This window comes from Strix uralensis, chromosome 7 (genome assembly GCF_047716275.1).
Source record: "Strix uralensis isolate ZFMK-TIS-50842 chromosome 7, bStrUra1, whole genome shotgun sequence".
Taxonomy (NCBI): Eukaryota; Metazoa; Chordata; class Aves; order Strigiformes; family Strigidae; genus Strix; species Strix uralensis.
Genome location: NC_133978.1, coordinates 34,896,689 through 34,914,499, shown reverse-complemented (window position 1 = coordinate 34,914,499; position 17,811 = coordinate 34,896,689). Strand labels below are relative to the sequence as shown.

The 17,811-nt window shown below is 39.7% G+C and overlaps 1 protein-coding gene across 1 annotated transcript in view; it reads left to right on the top strand.

Annotated features, from left to right (window-relative positions):
- The window catches only part of SHTN1 (shootin 1), a 67,289-nt gene that overhangs the window by 32,925 nt on the left and 16,553 nt on the right, over positions 1-17,811 (top strand). The window contains exons 9-12 of the mRNA XM_074875381.1: positions 10,046-10,192; positions 11,497-11,650; positions 13,886-13,991; positions 15,706-15,788. Coding sequence (XP_074731482.1) covers positions 10,046-10,192; positions 11,497-11,650; positions 13,886-13,991; positions 15,706-15,788 — 490 coding nt within the window. The remainder of the gene's footprint in view (positions 1-10,045; positions 10,193-11,496; positions 11,651-13,885; positions 13,992-15,705; positions 15,789-17,811) is intronic.

Here is a 17,811-nt window from a genome sequence, read left to right as displayed (position 1 = left end):
TGAACTTCAGGGCACCTTGGCCAAGGGTACTGGTTCTCTTTCTCCTCATTCCACATTTTGCCACTCTTCCCTGTTCTTTCCTTTGCAAGGTCATCCCGTTGACCCTTTGGGAAACCCACTGAAGGAGCTAACTTGGCAGAAACCTAATAACTTCTAGGTACAGATGAATTTCTCTTTCTGTTAATAGGAAAAATTTGCATTTGGGTAACAGGATTGGGTGCTCACCCTAAAGGAGAAAGGTATTTGCAAGTTCAAGTGTATTAAGATTTAGCAGATTCTCTTTCATTCATACAGATATATGGTATAACCTAGCTTTATATAATCTACTGCTTATCAGTTCTGCTACTGAAGCTTCAATCATTTGATGAGTCAACTTGTAGTTGAAGTAAATTTTAATTTATGTAACTTGTGTATATATACACATACCTTCAGTCTCCTGTCTGTTGTTGTCACTATCTCTGCAACGTGTTGAAAATATAACTGTACTTCAGGCAAAGCTAAAGCAGCTGACATATTTTCCCCCCAAGGGAATAAGAAACCATGGAAATTGAAATTATTTACTAATTATTAAAATGCCCTGTTAACTCCCAAATTTTAAATATAGTGATAGACTTTTCAGGATGCTGTTAGAGTCAAGAGACGTGGGAGAGAAATCACTCAAGAGGAGTAGTTTCGGAAATCAAAGAGTCTGCACATGCAGCCTTCTCCAAACCTCATTTTTTTATAGAGCTTTGTGGGATGGAGACCAAATTCCTCTGCTGAACAGACCTGCACACCTCCCTTTGCCATGGTTTCAGTGCCATTGGGCCATTTACATTTTGATCAAAGGCTCACTGTGTTTTTTCAGAAATAAAAATGAGATCTGCAAATTCCATTCAAGTTTATTAAAGATAGAGGTATTTATTAGTGACTAAATGTTGTTAAACAAAATATTGCCTATGTTTATTAAGTATTCATTTGGATTTTTTCAGTACTGTTACCAGTCTGTGTTATAAAATATTACCATCTTGCAACTATTTTTAAATTTTAGGAAACCTGGATTTGTTTGTTACACATGCTTTTATGATATCTATTTTTATAATGCAATTTTTTTAAACCTCCTGAGATTGTGCAGGCATTAGTGTTTTATTAGTGTTTGTTGACTGTAACATCTGCAGAACTCTTATTTTCAGAAAACAAATTTCTAAGAATGTTAAGCATGTTCATTTAGCATGCATTATTACAATACCTATCTTGCATCTCCCACTGTTGCTTTGCTTTATCTTCTGAAGTACAGAACAATTATGTGCTTCTGTTCATTAACTGACAACAGAAGACTGTAGGTAAAGGTCTTACATCTCTCAGGAATGAGTAATTTATAAATGCGTAGTTAAGTTGGTTTTCAGATCCTAAAAGAGTATATAATCTGATACTCTGGGCCTGGAGTGGTGCTTCTGTTCAGATTCGTAACTGTAATACTCAGACACCTATAGATTTTGAAGAATGATATTTAAACTACTTTTTGTATTTGAATATCAATCTGACAGGCAAGCTGTTTAGTACAATGCCAAAGGAATGGTGATTATTTGCAAACAAGTACTTCTTGTTTTTTGTCATTATTTAGTTGTTGTCTCTTCCTAAAATATGGGCCCCTGTTGTTGCAGATTGACAGTGTAGCCCTTCAGTTGAGGCTTTTCATTCCATGAAGTTCCCCAGCCCAAAATGGAGTCACTGCAACAGTGAGCTTCAGGCCTGCGTTAGTCTTCTCTTTGTGTACCTACTTCTCCTCTTTTTGTATCATGCTTTTCAGAAAGATTTTTGGGAAGTTTTTTAAAATACAGAAGCATGTGATAACAAAGACATTGCTCAGTTGTGTTTGGAGAACTAGTAGCATTTCAAATTACTTTAAAATTCTGTTATTGTTGGCCTGGTTTCACACTGATGGTGTCCCTTTAGTGACCTGAGAGATTAGAGGGACAGGCTCTGGCCCACAACTGCATCCACAACAGCAAAGATTCATGCTCGGGTGAGGTTGTATGAGCGTCCTCTCGCATGGATCATGCCGCAAGGTCACAACTGTGCTTTGAGAGCTGAGGTTTCTAGGATGTGCTTACAGGAACTGTTTGGATTACGCTAAGGATGCGCAGGGATTTCCTGCTTTCTTTCATCAGCCACATTTTCTCTGTCCCTATATAATTTTTCTTGAAAAAACAAAAATTCTTGCTGGATTTTTGCTTGAGTTTTGCCGCAATGGTTGGTTGTGATAAGTGCAGTGTTGAGGGAAGAAATAGCTTGGAGTAAAGGGCAACACTGCACTTTGTGCTTGACTTTTTTGGAGCACCTCGAGAAAGGAAATAGGCTCTGAGTAATGCGGGTGTCACCACAGTGCCATGATGTAGACTTTAGAATGACACATCTTAGTGTTTCATATTACTGCTTGTGACATCTCAGACAGCCTAGGTGTGTCTTTTACCTCACTGGAACATGGACTTACTGCCTGTGAGGGGCTTGTTTGGTGGTGAGCATGTTCTCTTTCTAAGGGGCTGAGGTATCTGAAACTTGCCTTCATGAGGGGAGTTGGCACATGTATTCAGATTAACCCCTTTCTCCATAGCGTGGCTTCATCTTTTAGCTTTGCCCTCCTGGGGTTGCGTTTCGGCTGCGATGGGAGGAGACCAGATGAGTGGCTGGGGCGGGCTGCTTTTCGAAGAGATGCCCTTTGCGTCCTGCCCTCCTGACAAGCGAGGAGAATTTGCGACAGAACGTGAGCAATTGGGAGTGCAGGTGTGAGAGATAATGGGTGGGTGAGCATGTGTGCAGAAGCGAACACAGATGGGAGGGAGAGGAAAGACAAGGAGCTGGAGAGGGGGAGAGCAAGCACATATAGGAGTGAGCGAACACTTGAAAACCAGAGCTTTTGATTAAAAAAAAAATCCAATACAGCTTTAATTATAGTCATGCTTCTGGCATCACCATAATATATATTTAATTAATCAAAAATGATCCAACTTCAAACATTAGAATTCATGTTCTTTAGAGGTTCTAACGAAACTGAGTAAATATTGTCAGCCGTGGTGTGGAGAGGGGGAAGGAAAAAGAAAGAGGGTTTGAAGTGAGTCACAATCCATTGTGAAAGGTACAGGAATCTGCATAAAAGAACTAAATAAATAGAATGTGTAAGGGGCGGGGGCATGGAAAAATCTGTACCTGAATAAAACAGGGTTAACAGGAATCTTGGCAAGCTTAACCAGAATTCTAGTGTCATGTTTTAAGAGACACTTTAAGATCTCTCAGGTCTTTGTGGAGCAGTTTATAAGAAAACAAAGGCAGGCAGAGAGTATCTTGAAGGCCATCGCAATAATATAGAGGCTAGCCCTGAAAAGCACTCTTCCACAAAGATGAGCAAAATGCAATGCATACAGCCAAAAGGGGAGGAATACAGTGAGGGAAGTAAATTGGAAGTTGTAGCAATGTAAAAATCCCAGGAGTTTAATAAAATAATCTGGAATTAATGGTTTATTAAGCATAAGTCCTGCCTTGCAACTATATTTTGTAAAGTGAACAGTTTATTACTGTCGTGTGTGCTGGCACAGAGACAACCCCTGCATCTAAAGTTACTCTGGAAACCTCCCGAAGAAGGGACAGTGTGCTCTCAAAGTTAGCACTGAGCTGTTGTTTTCTGTCCTCTGTATCTTGGATAAGTAGAAATGAAGTGTCAAATTGCTGAGCAGGTTTGTTGGGGTTCCTCTCACTTTTGAGGCTAGTGTAGGCTTTTGGTCAAAACACACAACTGGAAAAAAAAATGAAGGGTTTCTCACGTGTTTATGGTTGTCTGTAAAATAGCTCACGGTTTGAGAGGTTGAAAGGCTGCATTCAAAGGAACTGTGATCTGGATGGATTAAAAAAATAAAGTGAATCTGTAATGTGCATTGTTCATCTTTTCCTTGACTTTCCCTCCAATTCTCAATACTTACGGATGCATTAAACCAGCATACTATACCTACGTCTGTGTTTCTAAGTAACTATTACACAACAATATGTTTGCATTTAACTTGTTTACCTCAAAATGCCTGGCCCGGTGCACAGCTGACGTTACTTAATCTGGGACTGAATCTTCCCTTACTGAAAGATAAAAAGTGACTATTATTTTATAAGACTTAGCAAAAATTATTGTTGTTCTTAACAGATGTCTGCACTACTCATGAGGTTGCGTGCAATGGATTTGGTTATCTTGATGACATGAGCTCCCAAAGAACTCTTTCTCAGATGCATTTGTGACCTTTTGGGTTAATTTGTGAGGACTTTTGCATTAACGTGCTACATCTGTAAGTGGATACAGCAAAACCAGCACTCATGGAGCAACTCTGTGCTTACAAGTACCACACTCTGTGCATTAAGGATAGTTCAACAGGAACTGGTATCTGAAGATAATTAATTTGCAGTCCAGCTGACTGAACTGGAGATAAAAATTAAAGAGACATGATAAGTGGTTAGTACTTGAATTCTCCTGAGCTTGAATGTTACCACTTTTGAAGCATGATGTAACACTAATATGTTTCATCAAGCTTTTTCCCAAGAACAGGTTTGTGAAATGGTAACAGATGTATGCTCTAGGAAACCCTCTTTGGTCTCTTTCTCTTCCCTCCCCGCCTTCTCTTTTTTGTTCAGGCAATTAATCTGTTGGGAAAAAAAAGTGAAGAGATTTCTTCCTTTTTCATGTGGTATATGATTTATTTCTGAATGTATTAGATGGTGTCTAAATGCTCCAAGACTGTGAACGTTATAGAATGTATCACTATACTTCTACCATGGCAAAAAGAAAACTGTTAACTGCAGGAAATGAAGAAATAAGTAACAACAGTGATTATTTTTTTTCCCTTTATTTTGGGCCTTGGGCAGTTATGCCTCATAACTGAAGAATGAGTGCTGTAGTTTGACAAACCCTTTTGTGCAGAAGAGGCTGGTAAAATAAATAATACTGTGTTTTTAAGGAAGTCACAGTGCTGATGGGAATTCAATTTTCTCACACTCAAAATACATGTTCCAAGCACCTGTGGTGAGAAGCAAATGATGGACAAGAAATAGGGTTAACTCATATATTCCAGTTCCCCCATTCTGCATAAATTAGACCTTTTGAGCCACAAAACTTACTAATGTTACATCTTGTAGCTCTTTAGAAGTAGTCCCTTCAGAAGTTTCTGGCAATTAGCCAAGTGGGTAAAGCAACTGATTGTATCTTTATTGGTCTAAAATTGATAGAGGTCTTAACAAAAACTATTAACCATAACATACGAATCATCTAGAGAGAGAGGAGTGCCTGTTGGCTGCCCATTACTATACATATGTCCTTTTCATGATCATGTTGCTCAGTTTTCTGTGACAGTTTGAAAATCCAACTAGGATCTGTGGCTCCTCTGAAGGAAGAAGTCTACAAAGGTCACAGCACATGGCCAGAAATGTATCTGCTCTTGTTTTCCACACTTCACCTTTTTTTTTTTTTTTAAGACAGTCTTGTCCTGCGCCCTCCTTGCCCCCGATATTAACTGTTTGAGTAATCTTCTCTTTCTGTCTGACATCACATGATGTGGTTACTTTCCATAAAAGCTGTTCCCAGGCAGGGAAGAATATAAGAACCAGATACAAAATTTTCAGATCAGAGTAATGCCACATGCACTTAAAATTAAGCGTGTGCCGAAGTGACTTTTTTGTGTTGTGTCCTAACTGCAGAACCCATTTATTTGTTGTAGCTTTTTTCCTGAGTAGCACTTCAGACACCTATGAACCCACTAAACCACAAGGGATTTCTAACTCATATGAGGCTGATATCATTACTTGATGTGCAGCACTGAGCCTGAGAGAGCGCATTTCTAGGTCAATGTCCAAACTATGGGTGTTTTTTAATCTGTTTTAATAAGATACATCTGTTTTTCAACTCTTCTATCATAAAAACCCACTAGCCATTGTTTCCTGCTGTAGTATTTATATGCAGTGAAGCTCACAAGCCCAGGTGTCCTTGATAATACAGTACAGTTAAGCAGTTACAAAGTTAAGAGTATTTTTTTTCCTGATTAGCCATTGAACTAAAATCCACGCCTGGATTTATATTTTAAACTGAGTACCTCCTGAATTTAGAACCACTCCTGTCAAGCCATAATCACTCTGTGTCCCCCCATCACATAAAATTCTTCAAACAGCCTGTTCTTTTGGGGAGATACAAGTACCTTGACCCTACCTCTGTTGGGACTTATTTCAGGTCTGAACACAAGACTATAAGGCTTTAGGGTACACATAATGCAAAAGGCATAAGCTCCTGTAAACGGTGAAGAGTGTGAATGAGTGGGTTACCACTCCATGAGGAGTGATCTCTCACTAGGATGTGGAGGAGATGGAGCAGTGCTGCCAAGGATTGAAATCAGGTTGACTGATCTTCTCTTTTTCTGTTTGAGACTTCCGAAGTTTGCTTCTGCCTTGCTAGGTACCTTTGTTACTCTATTCATAGTGGGTAGCATTTGCTTCATGCAACCAATGATTACCTTATTATAACAGCGCTGCTGTATTGAGACAGTCTTCTCCCATCAAACTATAGCTAAGACAAAAAAGTTATTCCACACAGTGAATACCCCAACGATGTATAGATGGAAATGTAGCAACATATGGATATTAAAGCATTTCCTTTGGCCTCATTTTGCTCCTGGGAGAGGAGTTAGTTGGAAAGCATCCAGTCAGACCCTGAATGCTACTTGAATGAGGACTGAAATTCCCAAGGCCTTGACACTAACCGAGTTGCTTTCTAACTTTTTTAATGAGGAAGAATTCCTTTTTCAGCTCTGGTGTAAACAAAAAAAACAGCTGCAGTGAACACTCTGTAGGGTAATGGCTAGAGCAGGGTCTGAGAATGAGGTGTGGCCCCATTAAGGTCAAGGGAAAAACTTCTATTGTTTTCAAGATTTCACCTCCTCCTCTTTCCCCCTCCCCAGTTCTTGTGCAAACTCTCCTGATGGAAAGTGGCAAAGTCCCAGATTTCCTGCACTTTGGAGCTTCTGTTTGTTAACTCACGTGGGAAATACAGGTAGCTGGTTTGCACGACCAGGTTTTGTAAATGAAAATGAGATGTAAGCAAACTATTGTCTTTTGTGACCTGCCTTTAGTTGCAGTTGTGGTTTCCGTAGATTCCTCTAGCATTGACTTACATTTCTAGCATTGATTGGGATACTCTGCAGATAATTGTCTAGCAGGTGGCAAAGTCGGAACTAATCCATCGATTGGTTAAATTCCACCTAGTCCAAATAATCCTGTTAGTAGCTATTTTGCCCTTTCAGCAGTCACTTTAATTAATATTCAGGGTTGTGCAAGCAGTCAGGTTTCTGCCCTGATGAAGCAGGAATTGATTTTTAAAATTTTAAATTAGAATTAATTTCTAAGGGTCTTTTTTGTCCTGTCTCAAACACACAGAGCAACCTTTCAAAAACTTGCAGTCAGTTCATCACCAGCTTGCTTTCTGCTTTATCTGCCATGACCACCTTGTCTAGTTTTGTCCCTTCCATTTAGAATATGCTGGTAGTTCAAGAACACGTGTGTAAGTAACTTCTGACATGGAGAAATTGATTCCAATGTGTCTGATTGCAGCATTAGTTATAAGCAACAATTTTTTTTTTGTGATGAAGAGGACACTTTCACATATATTGTAAGTGGGAATGTATTTGCAGTGTCATGAAAGCAATTTATCAAGCTAATTGGAAATGCAGGACTTCATGTGAAAACTTCTGAATGAAAAGGTTTTCACCCAGGTGTTCAAAAGGATTTTTTTTTCATTTTGTTGCAGAAGAGCATGAAACAAAGTGAATACGAATTTTCTACATTTGGTGAAGTATCTGCTCAAGTTGAAGAAATCAAGTTGCTCTGCTTGATTTCTTCTTGTTTTGGCAGCTTTCTGCTCCCTCAGGCTGGAACAACTCTGTTCTGTTGGTTTTAGTGGCAGAAACTCAAGGAACAAAAATCTTGAATTATCACCTCAAACTATTTTTCAGATTCCAAAAAATGAAACCCAAGTTTTCACTTTGCTTTGAAAGTTCACGAGAGGTAAACTGCAATGTTTGCTAAAGGTGGCTTCTAGAGAGATGTCATTTCTGTCAGGGTTTGCTAACTTTTGGCTGACTTAAGAGGAAAGCAGGAGGCTTTGAGGAAGTATTGAGTTCTTTAGCAGTGATTTAGAGGCCTTTTTAAAGTATGATGTTTCAAAGATGCTGTTTTTTTTAAGAAGATAAAATGTTAAACAGATGAGTTGCAATACAAAGACAAACCTTTACAGATTGGGGTGGGTAGTTTTGATTCTGAACTTCTCTTGACTTTGAGTTGTTTTTGCCACAGCCCTACTAGTGTAAGGTAACGCAAGCATAGCTGGTTTGACTGGTGGAATTTTGGGACAGGGAGCTGATGTCCAATGCACATTTGCACCATGCCGCAGTGGCATGTGTATTGTCATAAATTTGGTTTTGTTTATTTTATAAGAAAGTACAGTACTAGAGCCTGTATTCATCATTTCCTCTTCATCGAATAATTCCAGTCCTTTATTGCCTACCCCCATGGCACAGCTTTGCCCAATGAAGTGTTCATTGTAGGTTTTATTAGTATTAAGGCCGCATCAATTGACTCTTCTTGGCACGCAGGGTCAAGCAGGCTGCGTTGTGGGTTAAAAGTTCAGTGCGGTCAGCAGGCTTCTCGGTCTGTATGTACAGCTAGAGAGTCGCTTGATAAGACTGTTGAAGTGTCCGTGCAAAGCACTGGGTGGAATGCTTGCCATGAATCTGCATCGGCAGATATTTCTTTAAAATCCAGTTGTATTAAAAAAATAAATAAATTGCGTAGCATTGCAGTAGCATCAGACAGGAAGAAACCGTATGTTGTATCTGTAATTTTGGTTTGTGAATAAATAGTGTGGGAACCTGAAAAGATCTCATGGAACTTTTGTATTTCTAGTACTTTATTCTTAAAATATCATCTTGCTTTTGCTGTGCTACACAACAGTGTTTTTGCAGTCTGAGGGAGTGCCTGCATTCTCAGGCTGCTCTCTGTTCTCCTGCCGTAAGTGGCATGCTTTGCTGACCTGTGCACGCTCATCTCAAACCTCAGCGTGACCCACTCCCTCTTTCTGCTGTAAGAACAGGCACAGCTGAGTTTGTCAAGAGTGGAAGCCCGTGTTGCCCGGGGGGCAACCCTCTACCTGAAAGAGATGTCAAGATGCAGAATAAATTTGCTAGGAATTTTTTTTGGCAGGAAGCAATCTTTTTTTCTTCTGCGTTCCTAAACACTCTGGAAGGAGCAGATCTCTCTTATGGAAAATGCATGTGCTGACAGCCTCTGCACCTCTTAGGTGAAGCCTAGAGAAATGTGTGATATTTTTATCAGTGTCAAGTCTCTGGGCTATTTGATTTTTTTTTTTTCCCCTTATGTATCCATTCCCCACACAAAAAATATAACTGGGGAAGAGAAAGGAACACAAGGATCAGAACTAAAAGGCTGAAATTGCCCTGAAGTGCCTTTTCCCTGGGCAAGTGCATACACTCATTACACAAACATGGACTGAAATTCATTTCCCAAAGACTCTTCATCATTCACATATCCAGGTAGCCCTCAAATAAGTGGGCTTTATGCCAAGGCTTGCAGATGTGTTTGAGGAGGTAGCCTGTGAATTCATAGACATTTTTTCCTCCACCTAATGTTCTTTTAATCTCTCCAGAGCTCCCAGAATAGGGATCAGATTGTTCCCATTTCCAGGAAACAGAATTCAGAGATGTGTTTAAATTCTGAATGCTGCCAACATGTGGGTAATTGAGGTGTAGCAGTGGGTGGTTCTCTCACCAAACACCTGTTTCCTTTCAGTGGGAGCTCTTGTAAATTTTACTCTCAAACTTCCTTTCCCCTTCCTTCTCACCTTCTTCCTCACTATCCCTACCATATTAACACAGTGTTAATTTCTTGATTTTCTTTCCAATTGCCCTTTTTCCCAGGATAGCATTAAACTATGTTTAACTATTGTTTTTGTTGGGGGTGGGTTTTGTTTTGGCAGATGTTTATTGAACAAAACAAGATGAAAAGGCAAAGTCAGTTGCTTCTGCAAAATTCTGCTCCTGATCAACAGCTTTTGAAGGCTTTGGATGACAATGCTAAGCTAACACACACATTAGAAGAAGAGAGGCTTCAACACCAACAAAAGGTAAAACAGGATTACTTTTCATCTCATGCAGTACTCTTTGAAAGTCTCCTGAATTTAAAGAGTGTCATGTATTTGTTATGTTCAGAATTATTTGAGATCTTGTCCCCCATAAGAGTTCATAATCTAAAAACTAAACTTCAGAGAAGGTTGTGGTTCCCTTCTTCTGGGTCACTGGTAAGGCACGAATACAAAACCTGGAGGGTTTTCAGCCTGAAGGCTCTGGTTTGGGGTAAGTGTTTTAGTCTGGATGCCAGTAAAGTGCAATTACAAGCATGAAGTCAAGTTCCACTAAGTGAAGAAGAGATGACAGGCGAATATTTTGGACGTTGAGCCCAAAGGGTATTTTGGGGGCATAAGCTAAGAAGACAGGAAGTGAGAGGTAGGCAGTTCACATTAGTAGTCTGGTCACTTGCTAAAGAAATGCATGGGGAAGAGCCAGACATACTTGAGCAGGGTTAGGTGAATGTTTCACAGTGGTGTGATAGGATCTGAAGTGCTAGGATCTAAACAGATACATTCTTTGAAACTGGACTGGATCAATCTCTTAACTGCGAGAAATCACCATTGCTTCACTTGAAAGCCTGAAAATGAGCTTTCCCTGTGCTGTGAGGCCTGTTCTTAAAACCCTGGTGACAGAGCAACGCTAGGAATAGGTAGACAGTTCCTGTGCTTTCATCAATGCAGCAATACTAAGACTATATGTAATTTCACATTCTTCTGAATGAGAATGGAAGAATAATTGCCAGTTCATGGAAAACCTCTGCATCTTTGGCTCCTTGAACTCTAGAGCAAAACGTATATATTTAGGGATTTGGAAAGTGATTGCTACTCTGCACCTGAATGCTGCCTCTAAACCTGATGTTCCATAATTCACCCACTGGCATCTGTATGAGTTGAGACAAGGGAATTTAAATAACCAACCTGTCAGTGGAAGCAGTCAGTGAGAGAACAAAAATGTCAATGTTCTCGTGCTTCAAATGAAGAAACATTCTGAAATTAAATTCTGTGGTAAAAGCTCTATAAAAAGAAAAAGGGAACATCTTACAGCTTAAGTACTTTGGAGCTGAAGATGTATTCTAAAGAAGAGATAAAACAAGATAGGATCATAATAGAAAATTCTGACATCTCTCAGAAAAATCTGTCCAGCTCTCGTTCAAAAATGGTCCCCTTTCTGGGACTTGTAGTTCACTCCTATACTATAACATCATGTTTTCAGGAGTAACTGTGCCTAATGGGTTATTTGTCAAAAGGGAAGACAGAAAATACCTTTTATTGTAGTGAATGCTATTGTTTGCCAACTGCAGATCAAAGAATTGGAAGAGCAGCTAGAGAATCAAGCACTGCATAAGGAGATTAGTCGTCTTAAACAGCAACTAGAACTTTTGGAAGAAGATAAAAAGGAACTAGAGCTTAAGTGTCAGAACTCAGAAGAAAAAGCTAGAGACCTAAAGCATTCAGGTAAAATCATGTAATATCTTAATTCCATTTGAGAGGTACAGCGTGGGGGGGTGAGTGGTGTGTGTCTAATAGAATTATACATGTTGCGTTTGAGACCCCAGAAACAACAGCTTTTGTGTAGGTGAGATCCAGACCTGTGCTTCACAAGATAAAGTACAGCAACTGCCTTCAACCACAGTACAGTCGTGTCCAGAATGTCTGTGAAAGAATGACCTTGTAAAACTTCTGTAAGGTATAAAAATACTGTTGTTAGATTACCCTGAGTTTTACAGAGGGATATATACATGTGAATTGGTTTCTGTGTGAAAGACACAATCCTTCATATTCAGTCAAAATGTTTCCTCTTACCTAGTTTTAAAAGTAAACAAAATGGGATAACTCTGCTTTTTTGTTTTTGTTTTTTTTTTTTTTTTTGTGAAGATGAACAGTGATTTATCAGACTGTGGAGTCTACATTGTATGAATTGTACAAAAACATCCCATAATTGCCAAGCTACCCAACCATTTACTAGTCTTACAATAGAAGACACCAATGAAAATAAAGACATGATTTAGCCCTTCATATTGACATGTGAGAAAACAATTTCTGCTGATGCAAGAGGGTCTGGTGGGGCTGTTTCTTTTTTCTGGGTGGTTTTCTTGGTTTTTTGATTTTTTTAAACAGATATTTAAAAAGTAGGTACTGCCTTCAGAGCCCTACAAAGGGAGTTAGCCAAACAAATCTGGCGAGCTTTTATGGCTCATATCCATCAGAATTATACATCTAAATTTCTTACTTGTAGTCAAATATTTTTTTACATGTCAAGTGACAGAAAGGAAAGAATCAGTCTTGGCTAGCTACTCTGTGTGTCTGTCTCTAAGATTTAAACTAACACCCAACAACACGGGTAGAAAAGATTCACAGGGTATTTGGGAGGGAACAACTGTTGCAGTGCAGGTGTTCATACAAGTATTGTTATCAGGATGGTGCCTGGCTTGTCTGCAGCATCCTATTGAATGAGGAAATTTCTGACTTAATGCTCTTTATTTAAAATTGCATTTAAAAAGGGCCCCTGGTATGTGTGGTCTTGCTATTGGGAACGTGGGGCTATGGCTGGTTAAGTATTTGCACGTGCCTTGTTCAGCTCAAGGCCTAAGCAGGTGCTAGTTTTAAGTATGATACCTGGTCAGAGAAGCATTTGAGCCCCCATCAGAGGAGGCCAAAGTCCCTATCCTTAGTTAAGACTCCACGTATAGCCATGCTTTTCTGAAATATATCCTTAAGAGCGGGATTATCTTTAAGCTTGTTAGCAGTCTTGCTTGGAAGAACTGCTTTGTGTTAGAGTTTTACATTACACAGCCTTAAAAATATGCCTAGGCAGCATGAGTTCTTCTCAGCTGCCTTGGAAAAGATCTAACCTTCACAGCAGATTCTTTCCTTCCAGGCTTGTTTGTCCTTCAGGAGGAATTTATCAGCATAAAGATTGTACCTGGAATATAAAGTCACTCAGTCGATTTTTTTTTTCTTTTTTAAATTTAAAAGTAAATGTTAAAGATTGTAATTTTAATTTGAATCTATGAGAACAAAGAACCACATCCATTTTGGAAATCATATTCTGTACTTGTGCCATAATTCCTACTCTATTCAGAACAATTGCTAAGAATTTTTGTGGCTAAAAGAAATTTAAGACTTTTTCCTGTTTCTGCCCTTCCCCAATTAATTGTATTTGACAACATTTCAAGTGCAGAAAAGTAATTTCTACATTTTAAGTCTGACACGAAAACAGGAGAGAAAGAATCCATTCTGCCCACCACCCAGTTTTGACCATTTTTAAGGGGAAAACCCACACCATCAGCAAGACAGAGATAAGTCTGGAAGCTGAAATTGTTCATTTCTTTCATCTCTTGTTAGTTTATTCTCAAATGCAACTTCAGATAGACCTCAAAAACCTCAAAATGTCAAAGGAATGTGATAAACTTTTCCCTCCTCTATCATTTTAGGGAGAGTGTCATTTTAGTTTCAAAAGTAACTCAGGTTGGAGGTAACTGGATTCATGAGAATCCTGTGTATCTAGGACACTGTCTTTGGTAGCAAATATTGCCAAAAATAGGACTTCCTAGCAGTTGTGTGGTTTAGTCTTGTTGTTTGATTTTTAGCTAATTAGTAGCTTTTTTGCTTAAACCATCAGAGTTGGTTTTTAGAGCAGATGTGAGAATCCAAGAACTCACTCTAGGTTGTTTTATTACTCTTGTGCAGTTGATGAACTTCAGAAACGAATACAGCAGACTGAAAATCCCGTACCACCTCCTCCACCGCCACCCCCTCCTCCTCTTCCTCCTCCCCCTCCTCCTAACCCTATACGGTAAGTGCTTAAATCAAGGGTCACAGCATTAATGCTTTGCTGAAGCAGAATGCATTACATGAGCTTGCATCCAAGCAGGAAGAGTGACTTTAAAGAAAAAAAAACTTTCTCCATCTGTCTTGGGCTCTTTACTAGCAGGACATGCTCTGTGCCCCACCTGCCAACAGACTAACACCCTGACCAATTTTGAACAGTGTCTGCCTTGCCAAGCCTAACGAATTGTCTAGACTGTGAGGTTGAAGGAGGAGGGATACCTGTCTCCTCTAAATTTAGGAGATTATTTTTTTTTCTATTTACCTGATAGCTGTAATTATAGACTTGTGAAGTGCTTGTCTGAATCTACTGCTAAGAAAACCCCTTTGAACCAAAGGATATGTTGGATTACAGTGTGTCTCTTCCTGTCGGATGCTGGTGATGAAAATGTAGACTCCACTGAGTTCCAACAATTGCTTTCATAAGTTTAAAAGAAAAAAAAAAATAATGCAGAAAACCACCACCCCATCATCAAGCAGTTTTGGGCAAAATTATCCAAATCAAGCCTGATTTTTGCAAAAAACTGTAAAAGAGGCTTACCAATATATGATGTATCAGGCTTAGACCCAAATTAATTAACTAAGCCCCAAAGTGTGCTTAGTTAATTTTAGGAACTGAGCTAATCTTGATGTTGTCTGCTTGGTTTTAAAAATAAATGAACATCGATGACACTTTCTAACCTTCTGTGACAGAAATTACATACAGGAGTCTTGTTAACTACTGTGTTAAATACGTGAAGAGAGATGATTAGTAGTGAGAATTCATCCCTTTGTGCATCTTGCTTTGTTTTTAGAAATCTAAGCTAAACATGTTCTGAACAGTTGTGCTTTGGTCTTCTGCTCCTTTTATGTGCATTAACTCATTTATCTTGCTTTTTTCTCACTAATCTGCATCATGAATTATCTGTGTGGGGGTGTTGTGGGGTTTTGTTTAAGTTTGTGCCCTTTACTACTTGGAATAGATAACCCTATTCATTTTAAGCCCTGTAGTGGCTAAATCGTAGTGTTTCCTTCATGCACTGTGACATTTGTGTGTATAGAGGTTGTTTCAGAGCCTAGGCACTGGATGCTGCTTTTCTCTGGGACAGAGTTTTGACCCTTTATGCCAGGGAGGTCCCTCCATGCCGTGGGGAGCAATGTTCAGTAGGGAGTGATAGGCCCCACTGACACATCAGATGTGCACAGGAGCTTGTACTTTAAGATGAATCATTTCCTTGCCTGGACTTTTACGTTTTGACTATAGTGAAAGGATAATTATTTGACGCTGCAAGAAGATTACAAACTTGGAGCTGGTGAGGAGATATTGATCACCATATTTAAGTGTCCTCTGGAGAATAATACTTCAATATCTACGGCTCTTCTTTCTTTTTATTATGCTGGAGCAGCTTCAATTTGTCATGTGTCACAATGAGACACTGTGTTTTAATATTCAAATCTGGAGTGTTTTGATTTGTGCCTAATGTCTGTTAAAAAGAAATAAATTTCTCTGGTGCATTTTGATGGGAGGCATCGTGGGGGGTAATTCAGTACATACATCTGCATTCAAGAACTGTTAAATGAGTCTTTTGTAAGTAGCTGTATAATCAGGTATAAGCAAGCTATTTGTGTGTCATGTTCAAGTTCATTCTAACAGTGTGTAATACAGGACAGAATGACAATCTGCAGTTTCATTTTCCCTGAAGGTCTCTCATGTCAATGATTCGCAAGAGATCTCACTCCAACACCAACGTGAGCAAGAAGGAGAAACCTCCTCAGCAGGAGTCAGGTATGGCTCATCCTTCCTCAAGTCATGCGGATTATTCACTAGGTACTGCAGATAAAGCTAGTGAGAATAAACTGTGGATACAGATAGCGATGCAGATGTGTATAATTGTCGACATTAACTACTGCTATCCATGTCCCAGCATATTCATTTACCTTTCAGTTCAGAAATGTGATTGCGGCCCAGGTATATGTGCTCTGAGCTAGGAAGTGGTATCTTTGGTGCTGTAGCTTTGGCACTCCTGTAAGGAGTGGCTAAGGACTCTGGGTTTGTTGAGTTTGGAGAAAAGGAGCCTGAGGGGCGACCTCATTGGTCACTGCAGCTTCCTGAAGAGGGGAAGGGGAGAGGGAGGTGCTGATCTCTTCTCCCTGGGGTCCAGTGACATAGGAATGGTTTAAAGTTGTGTCAGGGAAGGTTCAGACTTGACATTAGGAAGCATGTCTTTACTGAGAGGGTGGTCAAACACTGGAACAGGCTTCCCAGAGAGGTGGTCGATGCCCCAGGTGTGTCAGTATTTGAGAGGCGTTTAGACAATGCCCTTAACACCATGCTTTAACTTTTGGTCAGCCCTGAAATAGTCAGGCCGTTGGACTAGATGATCATTGTAGATCCCTTCCAACTGATATATTCTGTTCTACTCTACTGCAACCTTCCCCAAGATCCCAAGCAAATTTGTGTGGCCCTCATAGCCATCTATGCCTTCACAACTGAGCTGGTGATCAGCATCCAATTTACTTTTTCCAAAAGGATTTTAGTACAAGCAATCTTTGAGGCTGCAGATCAAAAACCTTAAGGGAAGACCTATCACTTGGTGTAACTGAAGGAAAGTTATAATCTTCCTACTTCTGGCTCTAATGCTTATCAGATATGTCACTGAGCTGATTTCGTTCACTGATGTGGAAGAAAAAAAAAAAAATTTCTTTTTTAATCCCTTGGGGAGAGAGTGGTCATGTTTCTTATAGGCTCTCGGAAGGACCTTACAAGATGAGCACTTAGTTGGGTATAGTGATGTGCTGGGTGATGGATGAGGAGAACAGGATGGTTCAGTTACGCTGACTCTGTGCAGCTTGTTCAGTTACACCCTGGCAGTTGGGTACTGCCTGTAGTAGTTGCACTACAGCAACGTTGAGGCTCGACCTGTGCCTCTAAACTGGAGACACTACAGCGTGTAGTTGCAGCTACAGTATTTCCAGGGCTTTGCACTTCCATAGGTTATCTGGAAGAGGCAGAACAAACCCAACAAGCATTAAGCAGAGAGCAGGTTATATACAGCATAATACGGGGAAGTTTCCAACTTCCAAGCAGCTTCTTGTTTGTGATTTCTTCTGTCCAGAGTCTCTCCACAGAGCTAGTTTGTTAAATGCTTCAGTTTTCATCCCTCAATTCATATCTGGCAAAATTACCACTTGGAGTTCACTGTAATGCTAATCCTTTAATAATACTGAAAACCTAAAACAAAACAGAATCTTTCACTAAGGTGGCTCTGCATGCAAAGTAACAGCTGAAATTGCATTTTATTGTTGTTAATGGAAGCTGGAAACTTAGCAGATTGAGAACAGGAGTTAAGTACAGATTTAGAAATGATCATGAGTGCCTGAAGAGTCAGAGCTAGTTAGACGAGCATTGCCAGTTAAATAAGGAAGGTTTTTCTCGCTGTTTCTCTCTTCCTTCCGAAACAGCAGGAGTTTGTTTGTAGTGAATTGCTTAACTCATTTGCTGCCACTTAAACAAAGAAGGGGGCTGCAGAAGGGAACTTGACTGAAATTACAGGTATAAGATGTAACTGTTAAAGAAAAAATTGCTGTTAGCAGACTGTAATGGTATGTAAGCATGGCTGGAGTTTTGGATGGGACCAACGGGAAAGTGGGAGAAAAGAAGTATTACCCCTCTCATTTTTCAAGTGAGGAACTGAGGAGTGGCGTGACTTGAACAGGTCCCTGGGGGAATCTTTGGGAACTGGTTACCAGTCTGAGAGAAATAAGGTTGTTGGTCTTGGTAAAATAATTAGAGAAGTGACCTTGCACCG